This window comes from Etheostoma cragini, chromosome 15, assembly GCF_013103735.1.
Source record: "Etheostoma cragini isolate CJK2018 chromosome 15, CSU_Ecrag_1.0, whole genome shotgun sequence".
NCBI classification, from domain to species: domain Eukaryota; kingdom Metazoa; phylum Chordata; class Actinopteri; order Perciformes; family Percidae; genus Etheostoma; species Etheostoma cragini.
This window is the reverse complement of record NC_048421.1, coordinates 19,624,484-19,642,228: the sequence shown is the minus strand read 5'-3', so window position 1 is coordinate 19,642,228 and position 17,745 is coordinate 19,624,484. Positions and strand designations below refer to the sequence as shown.

General features: G+C 39.9%; 1 protein-coding gene across 1 annotated transcript in view; it reads right to left on the bottom strand.

The window, feature by feature from the left end:
* Window positions 1-11,663: 11,663 nt before the first annotated feature.
* The window catches only part of zgc:100868 (uncharacterized protein LOC554458 homolog), a 31,010-nt gene continuing 24,928 nt past the window's right edge, over window positions 11,664-17,745 (bottom strand). The window contains exons 9-10 of the mRNA XM_034894929.1: window positions 14,698-14,780; window positions 11,664-12,278 (exon numbers count right to left, since the gene is read on the bottom strand). Of these exons, the coding sequence (XP_034750820.1) occupies window positions 11,967-12,278; window positions 14,698-14,780 (395 nt within the window). The 3' untranslated portion in view covers window positions 11,664-11,966. The remainder of the gene's footprint in view (window positions 12,279-14,697; window positions 14,781-17,745) is intronic.

Genomic DNA, 17,745 nt, shown 5'->3' with positions numbered 1-17,745 from the left:
ACAGAGCCATAACTGTAAGTACGTGTCATCAGAGCTACTCCGGCATTAAATAATCTTCTTGTGCCCTCCCCTCCCCTTCCCCTCTCTCTCTTTACGTCCCATACAGTAAGATAACTATTGTTACCTGTCATAAGACTCGCCCAACCCCTTAATGCTAACCTCCTGTTTAACCGGATTTTTTTCATTAATGCCACGTGATATTTCTAGTCCACTTGTACATTTACAGAAAAAAAAAAAAAAAATATATATATATATATATATATACATATTTTTTTAACATTTATTTCATATCTGTAGTAACTAAAAACTTAAAAAATAAATGTATAAATGCAATGAGTTGTTTACAAATGAAGCATTCTGACTTGTGAGGGACGAGCCCTCAGATTTGTCTGGTGACCCTTCGGAGTGGCCCTTGCCTTAGTTTGGGAACCACTGGACCAAACTATCCAACTGTAGAAAAAGTTTTAATAGGAGCTCCACCTGGAGCAACTTCAGCAGTAACATGCTGCTATCTCGTTGATGCTTCAGTATTAATATCTAATAATGGCACATTTGTACTAGATATCATTCACTTTATTTATTTATTTATTTATTTAACCTTTATTTATTTAAGGAAGGTTCACCTTTACTGCTCTACATGTACCGTAAATTCCAGAGCCGCCACTTTTTTCCCACACTTTGAACACTGCGGCCTGTACTACGGTGCGGCTAATGCATTTTTTTTTTTCATGCCACCAAAAACATTTTGCCTCGTAACAGTTGACCAATAAAAATGATGATTAGTTCACAGAGGTCCAATGAAATTGTGCGATAAATCAAGCGCACTTTCACAGTTACACCTCATGAGCGTACTCACCCTTGTCAACATGGAAACACTCAAAGAAAAGCATATGATAGATAGATAGATAGATAGATAGATAGATAGATAGATAGATAGATAGATAGATAGATAGATATATAGATAGATAGATAGATAGATAGATAGATAGATAGATAGATAGATAGATAGATATTTATCAATCCCAAAAAAAGGGAAATTATGGTGTTACAGCAGCAAACATCCATCAGTCATTCAGCACAGAATATAAATATAAATATGATGCAGCTTTTAAGTTAAAGACGATTGATCTGGCGGTTGAAGTTGGAAATCGATCTGCTGCAGAGACGGTGGAGACGGTGGAGACGCCAGCGTAAATAACTGAGTTAATATAAAAAGACAACAAAAGCTTTCAGAGGTAATCATAGCAGATGGCCCGAACTTGAAAACTTTCTTGAAGACTGGGTTAACACACAGAGAGCAGGCGGCCACGGTGTTCCCACGGTGCAGATCAGACTAAAGACTGAATCTTGGATGACGAGTGGCGAGAAATCCTTTACCAAAACAGGCTGCATGCAAAGAGCATCTTTAACTCAAGTCTGTCAGTGGATCCTAAATGCATGGAGCCGTGTTAAAACATCCACCATCACCTACGGGTTTGGAAAGGCTGGACTGTTGCGTGATGAAGAGGACCGTGTACGCTCAAGTGAAAGCGACAACAAAGAGACTGAAGTGAGTGATGAGATTCTGAGGCTGTTCAATTTGGACACTGAAGAAGAGGAATTTGATGGTTTTAGTGCACAGGAGGAAGATGAAGATGGCGATCAATGACTTTTCCTGGTAGGCTGCAGTATATACCGGAATATATATTTTTTACCAGTCGTTAGTAGATACTGGAGTGTTGTTCGTGCACTATTCAGTAAAAAAATTATACGCAACGTAATTTAGGGGTTACTGACACGTACGTAGGCCTATATATAAAAGTAGCCGTGTTACAGGCACGGTTAAAAAAAAAAAAGCACTTGCTGTGTGTATTTGTTTATGTTACTATACAGATTAAATCAAAAGTTTAAAAAATCCTCACGTGTAATATCTTTCTGGGTAAATATGCCCTATTACAAGGTGGGACACCTGCGCTTAAATTCCAGTGTGGCCTATACAAGTACAAAACTGATTTTCTTTCTAAAATAAGAGCGTGCAGCTTTTAATCAGATTCGCTCTGGAGTCCAGACTTTACGGTACTTTTACTGATGATACTTTAACAGAATTTTTATATAGGACTTTGAATGAAGGACTTTTACCTGTTGCATTTTGTACATTACTATATCAATATTTTTACTTCAGCCACTGTTTACAGCACTTGATGAGTTCCATATGCGTCAATGCTTTTGTTTATTTTACCATTAAGTGGAATACTCAGCGCATCTCACTTGGCAACATTCCTGTATCTCCACAAAGGTTGATTGTGACCGCCTGTCTTAACTTCCGTTTTTACACCTTCCAGGTGTGTTCACATACAGTCATGCTCATCATTATAGGCACCCATAAAGTTTATACACAATGTAGAATATCTCCTGAAAATATATTCAGTTTGGATCTGGAAGGACAACAAGTTCATGGTTGACGGTAAGGACACATTAGGGTTAAACATTCACTAAAACTTGATAATCAACAACATCATGTTTTGATTTATTTGTGTCAGATTTACACAGTTGTGGCAGAAATGCCCTGATCATTTTATGTAGAGTAGAAGTAGTACTACCATACTGTAGATATACTCTGTTAGACATAAAGGTCCTGGATTCAAATACAAAAGTACTATTAGATAAAAATACTTAAACCATCAACAGTAAGAGTACTCATTATTTAGCAGTGCCACAGGTTTCCATCTGACCCGTGGCCCTTCGCTGCATGTCATCCCTTCTCTCCCTGCTTTCCTCTTTATTCGTACTATCAGATAAAAAGCATTAAAAAGATGACCAAAGTTTAATTTTTCATTTTTAAAATGCATCACATTTTCTTTGTTGATCATATGTTTTAAATGAAAAAACTACACTGGCAAACTACAGTTTAAGTAGAAGAAAAGAGAAGTGCTGTACTTGAGTAACTGTATGTTTTTACACCATTGGTTATAACTTTATGCTGACGGTGATAAATATATCTTTCTGACTGACTGCCTGAAAGGAGAAAAAGAAAATCTAAAAACTGATGATCTGTGAAACAGACAGCAGCAATCTGGAGTTAACATATTCACATTCTGGAATGATTGAGATCAAACCTGTAAAAACACAACCCAGTTGGGTCCTTTTAATTGTTAAACCAATTCATTACATTACATTATTATTTAAGAAACTAAACTGTTTAGGCAAACATGTAGTCTTTGTTATTTCACAATTAAAACACCATGACAGAAGAGGTTAGTGGATGTGCATGGGGGGGAAGGCTTTTGGAAAAATCAATCATTGTAAACACAACAAGAAGATATAAGGAAATAACAAGATGAATCATTATAATAAAATCAGGGAAATAAGGAAAATAAACAGTGAATTCAGTGGTGTAACATCTCCTTACAAGAACCTAATTGTAAATCAAAGAGCAGCCCCACCCTCCACCAGACTTAACAAAAAACACAGGATTGAAATACTACCACACAGATTCACAGGTCTTTGAATACAACAAGTAAAGCTGAACCTGAACGTTCTTTATGTTCAACGATCAGCTCACATTTTACACACATGACTGATGTAAACACACTTCTAAAGAGTTCATATTTGAACACAATAATATATGGCTATGTTTGCACTGAACGTTGATTGGCTGCAGGAATAATTCCTCCAGTCTGTTCCTCACAGATTGCTTGAAAGGACTCTCATGACAAGACATTAGTTTGTTTACATTGTATCTGTCACTCAACTCTGACTAAACCACAGGCAATCACTCCTCATGAAGCAGAACAGCTTTCAGTTTGACTCTTAATAAATAATACTTCAGGGTGTTTTTTCACATTAAAGATAATGACTAGATTTTAAATAAAACATTCAGGGGCTTTGAAGGTTGTGATGATACATAAAGTAAAACTTAAAAAAACAAAACAGAAACAGACTTTCAACCCTACACACAGAAGTTTTTCCTGTTTCTGTTTCAGGATGTGACGCAACTTATTCACCATTGACTTCTATCTATCAACACTGACTTTATGTGAACTGGTCACACCAGGTATTAGAGAGGTAATGAGGCCTATCCAAATTCAAGTACAGGTATTGATTGTTGGGGAACAAAAGGGAATCAGCTGAAACTGTCAACATCATAAACGTCAAACGTCATGGTTTACTGTCTATGTGTGTGTTTCTTAAGACAGTGTTTTTAAAAGCCTCTTTGTTAAAGCTCTGACGAGGCTTTTTACATAATCACCTTTTCACGGAGCTACTTGCAGTGATTACCAACCAGGTGTACTTGCATGACTAACAAAAATAACATATCAGTCATAATAATAAATATATCCACATATTGAGTCAGCTGTAATTCAATTCAATTTCAATTCAATTTTAATTGTATTATCAATTCATAAAAAGAGTTATCTCGAGACACTTTAAAGATAGAGTAGGTCTAGACCACATTCTATAATTTACAAGGACAGAAGAGTTCTAGTAGTTCCCTCCAGAGCAAGCAACAGTGCAACAGTGGCGAGGAAAAAGTCCCTTTTAGGAAGAAACCTCGGACAGACCAAGGCTCTTGGTAGGCGGTGTCTGACGGGGTTGAAATGAAGTGTGGCAATAACAGTCACAATAAAAGATAAGGAAACAGTGCCTAAAAAATAAATAAAAAATAGATGTTTGTGATACTTCATGGCATAGCAGGGCACTGTGCGGCATGAAAAGGCACAGCAGGATGTAATAGGACACCGCAGAGCGTAGCAGGATGTAACAGTGCATTGCAAGACGTGTAGCGGGACCACGGCAACATCCACGATTTTGGAGCCTCCCTGATCCAAGGAAACATGCTGATGGAAAAGAACATAAAGACTTGGGGGAATGACTCCCAGAGCTAGGTTAGTAACAAGCATTTCTGGACATGGTGATGGTGTCTGCCTCCCAAACCCAGACCAGAAGCTGATTCCACAGCAGAGGAGCCTGACAGCTAAAGGCTCTGGCTCCCATTCTACTTTTAGAGACTCTAGAAACCACAAGTAACTCTGAATTCTGGGAGCATAGTGCTCTAGTAGGACAGTCAGCCACTTAGAGCTCTTTAAGATAGAATGGTGCTTGACCATTTAGAGCTTTGTAGTTCAGGAGAAGGATTTTTAATTCAATCCAGGATTTTACAGGAAGCCAATGCAAAGACGCTAATGAGGAAATATTATCTCTTTTTTTAATTCTTGTCAGAACAAGCGCTGCAGCATTCTGGATCAGCTTGAGAGTCTTAAAGGACTTTATTGAGCAACCGGATAATAAAGAATTACATTAATCCTGCCTGGAAGTAACAAATGCACTGACTAGTTTTTCAGCACCGATTTAAGACAGGATGTTCCTAATTTTGTGCTGGAGGCCAGGGCAATACCATACAGAGTAGTTATATCCTTAGATAATGAAGTTTGGAGGTGTTTAGGGCCCACTAAAATAACGTCCGTTTTTTGTGAGTTTAACATCAGAAAATCTTAGGTCATCTATGATTCTATATCATTTGTGCATGTATGAAGTTTAGCTTGACTGTTTTGATCGATAGATATAATTGAGTGTCATCCGCATAACAATGAAAGTTAGTTGAGTTTTTTCTAATAATATCACCTTGACGAAGCATATAAAAGGAGAATAGAATTGGTCCAAGCACTGAGCCTTGTGGAACGCCAACTTAGTGTGATTCCTTTAATTCCAACTAAATGTTATAGTCTCTTTAACAGGATGGTATGGTCATTGGTGTCAAATGCAGTACTGAGATCTAGTAAACCAAGTACAGAGACAAGTCCTTTGTCTGCAGCAGTTTGGTCATTAGTAATTTTCACCAATGCCATCCTTGTGCTATGATGCCTTCTTAATCCTGCGTGAACGTCTTCAAGTAAACTATTGCTATGTAGAAAATACACTAGAAACAATTCAAACCTTTTGAATTCACACAGGAGATTTCCATGTGTGACTTAAAAACCCAACATCTGCACCAATGATTCGGGATGAATACATATTTATTTAGACCTCTTTTTTCCAGGTACACACTTGGCTCTTGTGATAAAGGTTGATGATGTCTGTTTTGCAAAATCCACATTTGGTTAAATCAAAACTGTATTCTTACTTGTCACATACACACAGTACAATATAGTGAAATTATGTTACTGCATTCAAACCATACCCTAAGTATTAGGAACGTACTCATCAGTTATCACACTACTGGGGTTGTATCACACATCTTTAGTTGTCCCAAACTTAGTAATAATACATTAAAAAATGCTTTCTAAAACGTAATACTTACTATGTGTATGGGCATAACATTACAAATCAGAGGAGCTGAGAAGATGTAACCAAGTACCAAATTGTACTTGTAATTACAGGGATCCATACAAAGTGCAATTTAGCCCATTTTTTACAAGAACAATTATTTAATAAACTAAAAATGGGTGGGGTGAAAAGTTGTTCTATTTTTCTACAAAAGGAGAAGACCTTGCTTGTACTTAAAGGAATTTCGACAATTTGAAGACATATTAATAAAGATATAAAGCCTTTAAAAAAATCATTAAACATGTTCCAAGTTTAAAAATATGTATGTAGAATAAAAGATATCCTTTTCTTTGATTATTAATGGATTAAACATTTATCACTTTACTGTTACAGTTGGTAAAGGTGGAGCTCATATTAATTCCTTTATATACTGCTGGGTAGCATGTGGATCTATACTCCAGGGATCAATAAAGTCTTAACCTATTATAACATATCATAATTTATTTGTTGATTATCCTTTGGGAGATGTAGTGGAGTAGCAGTAGAATTGAGAAAAAAACTTAAAATAATTAATGTACCTCAATTGTGTAATTAAGTACAGTACTTCATTAAATGTCCTTTCTGGGAACCATCATCTTATCGTGGTGGAGAGGTTTGTCTGTCCCTATGAACCTGAGGGCTGTGTTGTGAGGAGCTTGGTGCTCCTGGTAGGGTCTCCCATGGCAAAGTAGTGGAAGAGGTAGACGTTGCCTAACGGAAGCCCGGGGCCCCTGTCTGGAGCCAGGCCCAGGTGGAGGGCTCCTCTGCAAGCAACTTTTTTGAGAACTTGAATGGAGTCCTACATGGGTTTCCAGTGGGGAACCATAGTTCTGCTGGGGGACTTCAACGCACATGTGGGCAATGATGGAGACACACGGAAAGGTTGTAAGGAATGGCCTCCCTGATCTAAACCCGAGTGGTTGTTTGTTGTTGGACTTCTGTGCTAGTCATGGATTGTCTATAAAAAGGAAGTGTTTTCTTGCCTCTGTTACCTAGTTCTTGCTCTTGTTGGGAATGGTTGGGTTTCTGTAAATCATCACAGGTGAGTTGGGTCAGTGGGAGGCGGAAGACTCTGGACAGACTTGGTAAGCCAAAACAGGTAGTGGGAGTAAATTGGGAACGTCTGGAGGAAGCCCCTGCCTGACAGACTTTCAACTACATTTTCAACCACATTTTCATTAACTGCAAACGGTACTACACATAACTATTACATATGAGGTGTTTGGATCTATTGGGCCGGCTGTGTGTTTGTGTCTCTTGTCTTTGTGTGTCTTGTGTGTTTGTGTGTCTGTGTGAATGTACAGTACGTGTGCGTGTCTGAGTGTAGGTGTCTGTATACAGGAATGTTGTCTTTCCGCACCGGCTATGATGTCATTATTACCACACAAAGTTATAAGCACGTTCACCTGTTCTGATTACGTCCTAAGAAATGAGCAAAAAATCTAAAATCTTGTTTCTATTTTTTTTTAAACATTTTTTATAATTGAATTTCCTTGTTTTCTTACAAAAAACGAAAATGACAATCTGATCATAAATGTGATCTCACAGGGATAAATTGCAATTATGAACCATAAATGATGTATATACCATTGGTAATTGAGCTAAAATTAACATTTGTTAAGTATTTTTACTGAAATTGTTATTGTTTTTGTTGTTTAACAGATATTTACTGGTGATATAAATAATTTGTTATTTAAAAGAAAGATTAAACATGACTAAGTTATATTAGAGGTTTTTTTGGACTAAAACTAGACCAATATGACAAGGCTTTCAGTCAACTAAAACTAGACTAACAAAAAAGATACAGTATGTGAATTAGGAAATATGACTAAAACCAACACAACCATTTGGCACAAGACTAAGACTAAGACTGAATTAAAAGTAGACACTAGATGGATGGATGGATGGACTTCAGCATATGTGAAAGTATAACATGAAGTTTATCAACTTTATTATCCTGTTTGCGCTGCGTCGTTTCAAGGCACCCTTCTGAATCCATTGCAACGCAGCTACTGACACAGATAATCTGTTTGTTTTGCAGGCGGCAGAATCTGCTCTTTTTATACAATTAACGATAAAACTGGAAACTGTGACGTTATTCAAATAAACCAAAGCTTTACGCTGTATTGAAGATGCAGTCATGGAAAATACAGGACTCTTCAGAACGGTAAAATGTTAGCACTATTAGCTACCCCAGTCATTCTTCAACGTGTTGACGTAAACTGTTAGCTATCTTCACATATTAGCTAATCTGACATAATTTTCTGTATTTGAATTAGCACTGGGAGGGACAATTCCTCACTACAAATATGTTTGATAACGTTACTTGAGTCCATTTAACTGCTAACATTAATAGAGTTTAACAGTAGTCACTTGTGTACTTTTACCAAGCTAGCTAGATTTTGTTAACATAAGTAATTTGAAAGCAGTGTTCGTTTGCATTTTGGTATTGCTCTCTTTCCCAAATACATTATTTTAGTACTTTACCATCACGGGACCAGATATCAACCTTTGATTTCCTTACCCTAGTTGCAAAGAGTTGGCTAAAGAAAAAACTGTAGAGAATGCGCAAAGATGGCCAGGAGATGTAGTGAGCTTGAATATTTATTTAACAAAAATCCATATAACAAAAGGGGTCCAGAAAACAGCGGGCAGGGTTATGCATAAACAAAAATCCATACAAACAAAAGGTGTCCAAAAAACAGCAGGCAAGGGATCCAAAAACAAATTAAGAAAGAAAAACAGGAACCACGGGAATCAGTAACTAGGACACAAAAAGTAGGAAAACTCATACACAGCACTCTGACACAGACAATAATACAATAATCTGACACAAGACAAGAGCAACACATAGACTAAATACACGGGGTAACAAGGTAACAAGAGGCAAGGGACACAAGGGCAGGGAAACAGGTGAAAGACAGAGATAAAAGACAGGTGGTAAAACAAGACAAGGGATAACAGAAAAAGACGTTACCACAATAAAAAGGAAACAGAACAAAATAGAAAACCATGATACTAAATCTGTGAAAATATTCCACAATAAGTGACAGAACTCCAATCAAAATCTTACTTAAGTAAAGTATGTATCTAAAATAACCATATGTATTCATTGTCCATTTAAATGTTCCCTGTTTTTTTCCTATTATCAAGATATCAAGATAGGATATTCATTCAGATCTGACTAGAGACTGTCACAAAAAAAGTCCTGCATTGAAAATGTTACTTAAGTGAATGTATTAAAGTATAATTCACTAGACAGGAAGGGGCCGAAAAAAACAACAACCTTTTACTGAAAAGTAACTAAAGATGTCAGTTAAATGTAGTGGAGTAAAAAGTACTAAATTTACCTCTGAGAGGTTGTGGAGTAGAAGTATGACTACAACCCTAGGAAAACAATTCACAATTGAAAATTCTGCATTCTAAATTTTATGAAATTGCTAGTATTAGTCTAGCAATGTGTACTTACAGTATAAAAAAGTAGAAGTAATGATGTATATTTTAACAGTGAAAGATTGTTCCATAACATAACACAACAGATCAAGGAGGCCTTTCTCCTCACTACAGTTTGTAAAAATGTCAAATAGATCAAATGTGCTGTTTGCTGGAACTTGTACTAAACATAGTAGCACGGATGAAGAGGAAGGTAAGTAGGAAAGTACACCTTGACCTATGAACACTGAACTCAAGTCACCATGTGGAGAATGTAACGACATTGTGGCTCCCCCCGGTGTTAGAAACCAGACAAACCATGTGTTACTAGGTCAAATCTATTCATTTTATTCCTTCAATTTTCTGGATTTGCACAACTCCAGGTAAGTTTTCTGAGGTTATTCAAGTTTTTTCTTAGGATGTAATTCACTTATTTTTCCAAAAACAAAATGTTATTCTATCACAATCATTCTACAAATGCTATAATCATATAACATGGTACACCAAGTCTAAAATTGTGTGCATTTTTACAAACTCAGTGATGTCTGAAGGGAGTGCTTATTTCTGTCTAATAACCAATCATACTTTGATCTGGTCCCTTTTAAAAATAGTATTTTACATTATGCCAGTGTGAAAACATTTCTAAAATGTACCTGGAATTGAGCAGCTTTTCTTCTCTAAATACAAAAATCATGAATGACCTACAATATTCTGATATTAAACTAAGACAAAACTTGAAATTATTATGAAAAAATGATGGGCACCTCCGAACCTCATTATCCAAAGATCAGAGGTGGAAAAGTACTAACTTGTTGTACTCAAGTAAAAGTACCAATGAAATATTCATACAAGTAAAAATGCCTATTTGAAAATGTGAGTAAAAGTAATAAGTGGTTCATTTAAAATGTACTTTAAGTAAAAGTTATTTTGTTACATTTAAAAATGAAACTGTAAAGTGCGACGGGGAAATCTCTCTTATGTAGTGAAAATAGATCAAGGGGTCATGAATCCAAAACCATTTTGTTTAAAAAAAAAAGAAAAATCTATACAAATGTACAAACACCTATACAAATGTTTACACATGTAATAACATAACACATGTCACACATGACATTTCATGCTACAATCTTCTCCAAAAAAACTGATGTCTTCCTTTACCATTTACACTGCTGATACATTTGACTAATGTTCACAGACCAGCGTAGCAGCTAGCTTCTACACACCTAATTAGCCCGGATGACCTAATTAGATGTATTAATTTTGCCAGTGTCATACATGCGTTGTCCTACAAGTTGCCAGTGCTAGACAAAATTGGCAATGCCACAAAACATGTTGTTTTGCGCCTGGTAGGCTGCAAAGAATTCACACGTTTTATCATTGTAGGGATTCAGAAATAATAATTGGTAATTAATAATAATAAAAACAGAAGTACAGATGTCCATGTAGCTTCATATCCAAGAAATACTGGAATGCTTGGCTATATATTACATAGATATTTGTTTAGTGCAACTTATACAAGTTTTCATTTTACACCCTTCATTTTAGACTAATAGCAGTTCCCCATACCCATCAGAAACTCAGAAAGAGACACTAAGTCCTTCAAAGTCAATTCATTTTAAAGTTTTCATAAAAAAAAACTACAAAAGCTACACGTTACATTAGCCAAAAGCCTCCACATCTGTATCTAAATGTTACATTAATGTAAAGCCTCCATTTCTGATTTTACACATTACATTAATGTGAAACTTTGACATCAATCTCTACACATTACATCAACGTAAAGCCTCCATATCTGGTTCTACGTGTAACATTAACCCACATCTGTTTGACTATTATCTTTTTTATAATGCATGTAATCCTTATATTTCATACTGGGACCTTATCACATTACCTGATCATTATTTTTCACTTTTCAGCACAAAATTGTAAAGCACTTTTATTCCTTCTTATGCACAAAAACAATGGTTTCTGGGTCTTGTAGTTTACTTTTCAGTGAAGCAAACGTTTTTCATTATTGTTGTTTCTGCTGATGATTTGTCCTGGAGACGCCTGATGGTGGAGACAGCTGTAATGACCCTGGATGCTTGGTTTAATCCCTTTAACCTTATTACTTTATTCCTCGCTGTCACCAGAAACAAGTCATACATTAGTGTTAATGCAGCTTTGACCTTAAGTGTCTCTCCGATTAAAGCTTGTTTACATTCATTTGTGCTCGTCAGTACACTAAATCCTTCCAAAAAGGTTGGAGGCTCCTATAAGAAAAGCTGGAGACACGCTGAGAAGACGAGGAAATGGAAATAGAGGAAGACCTGGAAGTGAGCGGGAGTGGCACCACTGTTAAGGAGAGTAGCGCTGTTGCTGTTGCTGGCACTGGTGGAGATAATGAAGTTTGAAGCTGGAGATAAGAACCACCCTGTACGAGCCAAGAAGCTTTCAAAGGTGCTCAGTTTGGGGAATTGCATCACTGCATCTCGTGTTTGTCTGGTGGTGTTATCAGCTGATAACACTGCTGCCTGGAACCAAGAGCCAGCCAGCTTACACATCAACGGTACTCCAGAATCACCCTGAACAAACAAACACACGTTCAACATTTGTATGATGATGACATTCAGTCACATCTTCCTGTGAAACTACAGAAAATTATGTTATAATTTTTCTAGTTTCACCATATGTCCTATGTAGACAATACCTTCTTATACTCAAAAGGAATAGTTTGATTTTGTGAAAACCAGCAAAGGCAACCTTACTGTTGTCTGGCTGGATTTGGCCAATGCCTATGGATCAATCCCTCACGTTCTCATCCATGCAGCATTAGACCACTACCACATCTCTCAGCACATCAAGGGAATGATCACCAGTTATTTTGGTGGAATCCAGCTACAATTCAAGACGGCACATTTTACAATTAAGTGGCAAAGCCTGGAAAAGGGTATCATAACTGGCTGCACAATCTACCCCATTCTCTTCATCATGGGGATTAACCTCATAATAACAGCTGCAGAGACAGAAGCCCGGGGTCTAAAAATGAAGTCAGGCATCCGACAACGCGCAATAAGAGGTTACATGGACAACCTTACTGTGACGGCCGCAACCCATGTGGAGTTAAAGTGGGTGCTATCTGTTCTGGACCACATGGCAAAGTGGGCCGGAATTAAGTTTAAGCCAAAGAAGTGCAGGAGTATGGTGATCAGAAAGGGAAGTTGACCAAAACGTTTAAGCAGCATGTGCAAGAGGAAGTGATTCCATCGATAGAGTAGAATCCAATCAAATGTCTTGGAAAGTGGTTTGATGACTCACTTACTGACAAAATCAGGGCTCCCTGGGAAGTTTAAAGCTTGGCTCTATCAATACGGTCCGTTGCCAAGACTCATGTGCCTGCTGACTGTGTATAAAGTCCTGATGACATGCGTTGAAGGAATGGAAAGGAAGATCAATAAGTACCTTCGAAAGTGGTTGAGAATCCCTCCAAGCTTCACTGCAGTAGGACTTTACATAAGATCAGGGTAGCTTCTACTTCCTCTGTCATCTGTGGTAGAGGAATTCCAAGATGCAAAGTGAAGAGTCATAATGACATACAGATACATCCAGGATGAACAAGTCAGACATGCAGACGTCATCACAGGATTAGGACGCAAGTGGGTAGCTTATTCTTCTGTTGTACAGGCTGAAAGCATGTTAAAGCTGCGTATTGTCCTTGGAGTGCCATGCACGGGAATACAGGGTCTTGGAACCTCCCAGTTCTAACAGAGGAGGAAGGCAGGAACCAGTGACATGAGAGCCATTATTCAAGAGGAGGTACGGAAACTGGAAGAGAAGAGACGAAGGTCAAGGGTAGTGTATTTGGCTTCCCAAGGATCCTGGACCAAGTGGGATCTTCCTGAGAGGAAGGTCACCTGGGCCTATGGAGACTGGAGCCAGTCCGCATCTCCTTCCTGGTAAGATCTGTGTATGACACACCCCCAACCCCAACAAACTTGCAAAAGTGGGGCATGAGAGAGGACCCATTGTGCAAGCTTTGTGGGGAGAGGGGCACCATGGTGCACATTCTGTCCGGGTGTAAAAAAGCACTCACCCAAGGAAGGTACAGATGGCGCCACGACAAGGTGCTTGTGACACTCGCCAACACCGTAGAGCAGGAGAGGAAAACGAAACGCCAACCATTTTGGAAAACATCTATCCTGTTAGTAAGGGAGGGGGAAAAGCCACCAACTACAGCAACAACAAGAAACAGACTGCTACAAAAGGCTCAATCATGGGAAATGAAGGTTGACCCGGGAAGAAGGCTGCGGTTCCCCCAGGTTGTCTAGACAACCCTGGGGCCGGATGTGGTACTGTGGTCTGAAGAGGAAAAAAAAGATTATCCTCATAGAAGTTATAGTTCCATGAGAAGAAGGGTGTGAACAGGGCTTTGAAAGGAAGAGCACCAAATACCAAGACCTTCTGAAAGACTGCAGGGGGAAAGGATGTCAGGCATGGTTGTTCCCGGTTGAGGTTGGCTATAGAGTATTTCCCGCTCAGTCAGCGTGGAGAATACTCACAGCCACTGGAATGACAGGGAAGGAGAGAAAGACAGCAGCTCACAGGATGGGGGAGGCAGCAGAAAGAGCCTCTTGCTGGTTATGGACCAGGAAGGAGGGGTTGAGCTGGAAGCCAGGAAGGGAAATCTGCATTTACTTGTCTACCACAGCCGACCCACCATTGGGAGAGTGTTGCGGATAAGGGTCAAAACACCCAATGAACGACGAGTAGCGCCTGATGACATCAACCCCTACTGGCCAAGGCTACATTCACCTGAGTTTCACGAGGAGAATGAAGGTGAAAAGCTTTTTCTAATGTATTTTTAATCCAAAATGGGGCCAATACGGACAGCTTTCAGCAAGAAAGGGACTAATCATCCAGAAATGCCTGTTTAAGGATAAAAAAAACTCCTGTTTAAAACAGAGACATATAAGTGTACAAGAATTACCTGCTCTCATTAATTACCTTCTCCAGTGTGAATGTTCTGCTGTCACTCGACAACCCGCAATTTTCCACCGATGTCTGGAACTCCTGCAGAACGTGTTTCGCTGAAGTTGAGAAAAATAAGAAAATGATGCAAAATTAAACATCTGAATCAAATCCAAATGGGGAACACAGAATAAATGGGCAACAAAACTTTGTTAGTGCAAAAAACAATGTACAAAGGCCTAAATGTTCAATATAAATAGGTGAATTGATGCAGAGGAAGCATTACCTCCTCCTTGCCCTGAGCTCCAGCCAGCAGCCCAGCATGTGGAGCCCAAAGCAAAGGTCCACCAGTCCATTCAGATGGTGTTGATGAACTGTGAGAGATCATCTGAACTAAGTAAGGACTCAAGAAAAACATCTGATTGGTTTAAAACAAGGCCTGGCAGTGCTGTTTTTTTTACATTAAAGGTTAAAAGCTAGCAATTTGGTTACCTTCTGTTCTTAAATGGCTCAAAACTTAAACAGAAATAGTTTTGTCTCACCTTTAGAAGCAGTTGGCGTCACTCAACACGGAGTCAACGGCCATCAGAGTCCCGCCACACACATGACTTCCATTCCTCTGTAGGCTCGCCAGCCATGGCCACACACCAGCCGTCGCCACCGAGCTTCCTCCCAAAATGCGGGAATTCATTGGGAATCGGCCGACGAAGGACGCGAAAGGGGCTCAGCTGTCTCTGAACCCTCCAGCAGATCTTGCTGCGATCCCCATGACCGGACCCACCGAGCCGCCTCAGCGACCGCGGGGCCCGAACCACAGGGAGAGCATATCTGGCCGTCACTGGAAAAGAGGGCAACGCGGGACCTCAGTACCAGCATGGGCAGGGCCTCGCTGCCGTGGCGTGCAACGGGCCCAAACAAGCAACACACAGTTTGTGAGAATCAACTTCCGTGATGAAACATGGGCAGGCGTTCCCAAAGTTTCGTAACCGACGCAGTTCGAGTTCCCCCCGAAGGGGAACAACTTACTGGCACATGAGCAGACAGGGGTTTACTTTATGACGCTTAAAAAAAAAAAAAAGCTCAACCACGCAAATTTGATCGTAGGAAGTCAAAATTGGATCGTGATTAAAATTTGATTAATTGTGCAGCCCTATTCTATCGGTTTCCTGCTGACAACCATGCCCTCAGATTCAGAGGTGCTGATTCTCATCCCAGCGGCTTCACACTTGGTTGCAAACTGATCCAATGTGTGCTGAAGGACCACATCATCTGCAAAAAGCAGCGATGAGATCCTGAGCCCACCGGACTGTAACCCCTCCCCACCCTGACTACGCCTCAATATCCTGTCCATAAATATTACAAACAGGATTCGTAACAAAGCGCAGACCTGGCTGAGGCCGACCCTCACCTGAAGTGAGTCCGATTTACTGCCGAGAACCTCGACACAGTTCCCACTTTGTCCTACAGAGATCGGATGATCCTGAGAAGGGACCCCCTCACCCCACACTCCCACAGCACCTCCCACAGTATCTCCCGGGGAACCCGGTCATACACCTTCTCCAGATCCACAAAACACATGTAGACTGGTTAGGCATATTCTTGCGAGAATGAAGATCTGATGAGTTGTTCCACAACCAGGACGGAATCCGCAATGTTCCTCTTCAACCTGAGGTTTGACTATCAGTTGAACCCTCCTTTCCAGCACCTTGAAGTAGTCTTTAGCAGGGAGGCTGAGAAGTGTGATACCCCTGTAATTGTCCAACACCCTCTGGTCCCCCTTTTTGAAGGGGAACCACCACATCGGTCTGCCACTCCTTTGGCACTGTCCCAGAATTCCATGCAATGTTGAAGAGATGTGTCAACAAAGACAGTCCGACCACAGCCAGAGCTTTCAGCATTTCTTGATGTATCTCATCAATCCCTGAGGCTTTGGCACAGTGGAGTTGTTTAACTACCTCAGCAACTTCCACCTGGGAAATTGACAACAATCCCCCATCATCCTCAAGTTCTGCCTCTTCCAAAGAGGACGTGTAAGCGGGATTTAGGAGTTCCTCAGAGTGCTCCTTCCACCGCCCTTTTACCTCCTCAGTTGAGGTCAACAGTGTCCCACCCTTGCTGTACACAGCTTGGATGATTCCCCACTTCCCCTTCCTGAGGTGGCGAACGGTTTTCCAGGAGCACCTTGTAGCAGACCAAAAGTCCTTCTCCTTGCCTCTCCAAACTTCTCCCACACCTGGCAGTTTGCCTCTTTCAAAGCAGAGGCTGCAGCCCTTCGGACCCGTCTGTTCCTTGCAACTGCCTCCAGAGTTCTCTGGGATAACATATCCCGGAAAGACTACTTCTTCAGTTGGATGGCTTCCCTGAGGGTGTTCGTGGGTTACCGCCCCTTGAGTCACCTAAGACCCTGTGACAGGGCGCATTGCGGCCGTCACCGTAGCAATGCGCTACTTGTACCTCCTACGTCTAAACACTGACTTTACAATACTCTCATTGTGTGTGTGACACGTGTTTGTTTTGTTACCTTTTATTGTGTTTAGATTTATCAGTTACTCTGTTCATTTCCATACTCCTACTGTTATCACGTAGTTTTCTAGTGCACGAATTTAACAGCTAAAACTACGGTGATAGGCATGCATGCAACGCTGACTTCATTACTTCTCCAATCTGTTAATCATCTTTATACATTGTTCATCATTACCATCTTATCTCGTTATATATTCCTTAGCTAAAATAACCACAAGATCATTAGTCCTTTGTACATCTAACATTTGTTTATTTAACTTAGTCTTAATACAAATCACACAAACATTAGGCTCGTTCGAGATGAAGTGCGCCTCGCCTGGAAAGTGGACGAGAGCAGGCGGCAGCAGCGGGGGGCGGGGACAAAAAGCTGCGGTAAAGACGGACAGTTTATAGCCGATTCCAGCCGCCTTCAGACTGGACAGGAAGTGACAAAAACACCGTGGTGCGATTCCGATTTAATAAATTATCGTCAGACCTAGGCCTACATATCAGCTTGAACACAGTCTCCAGTTGTTTTAATTATGACAGAGTAGCTGGCAAAGTGCTCTACATGTGATCTGT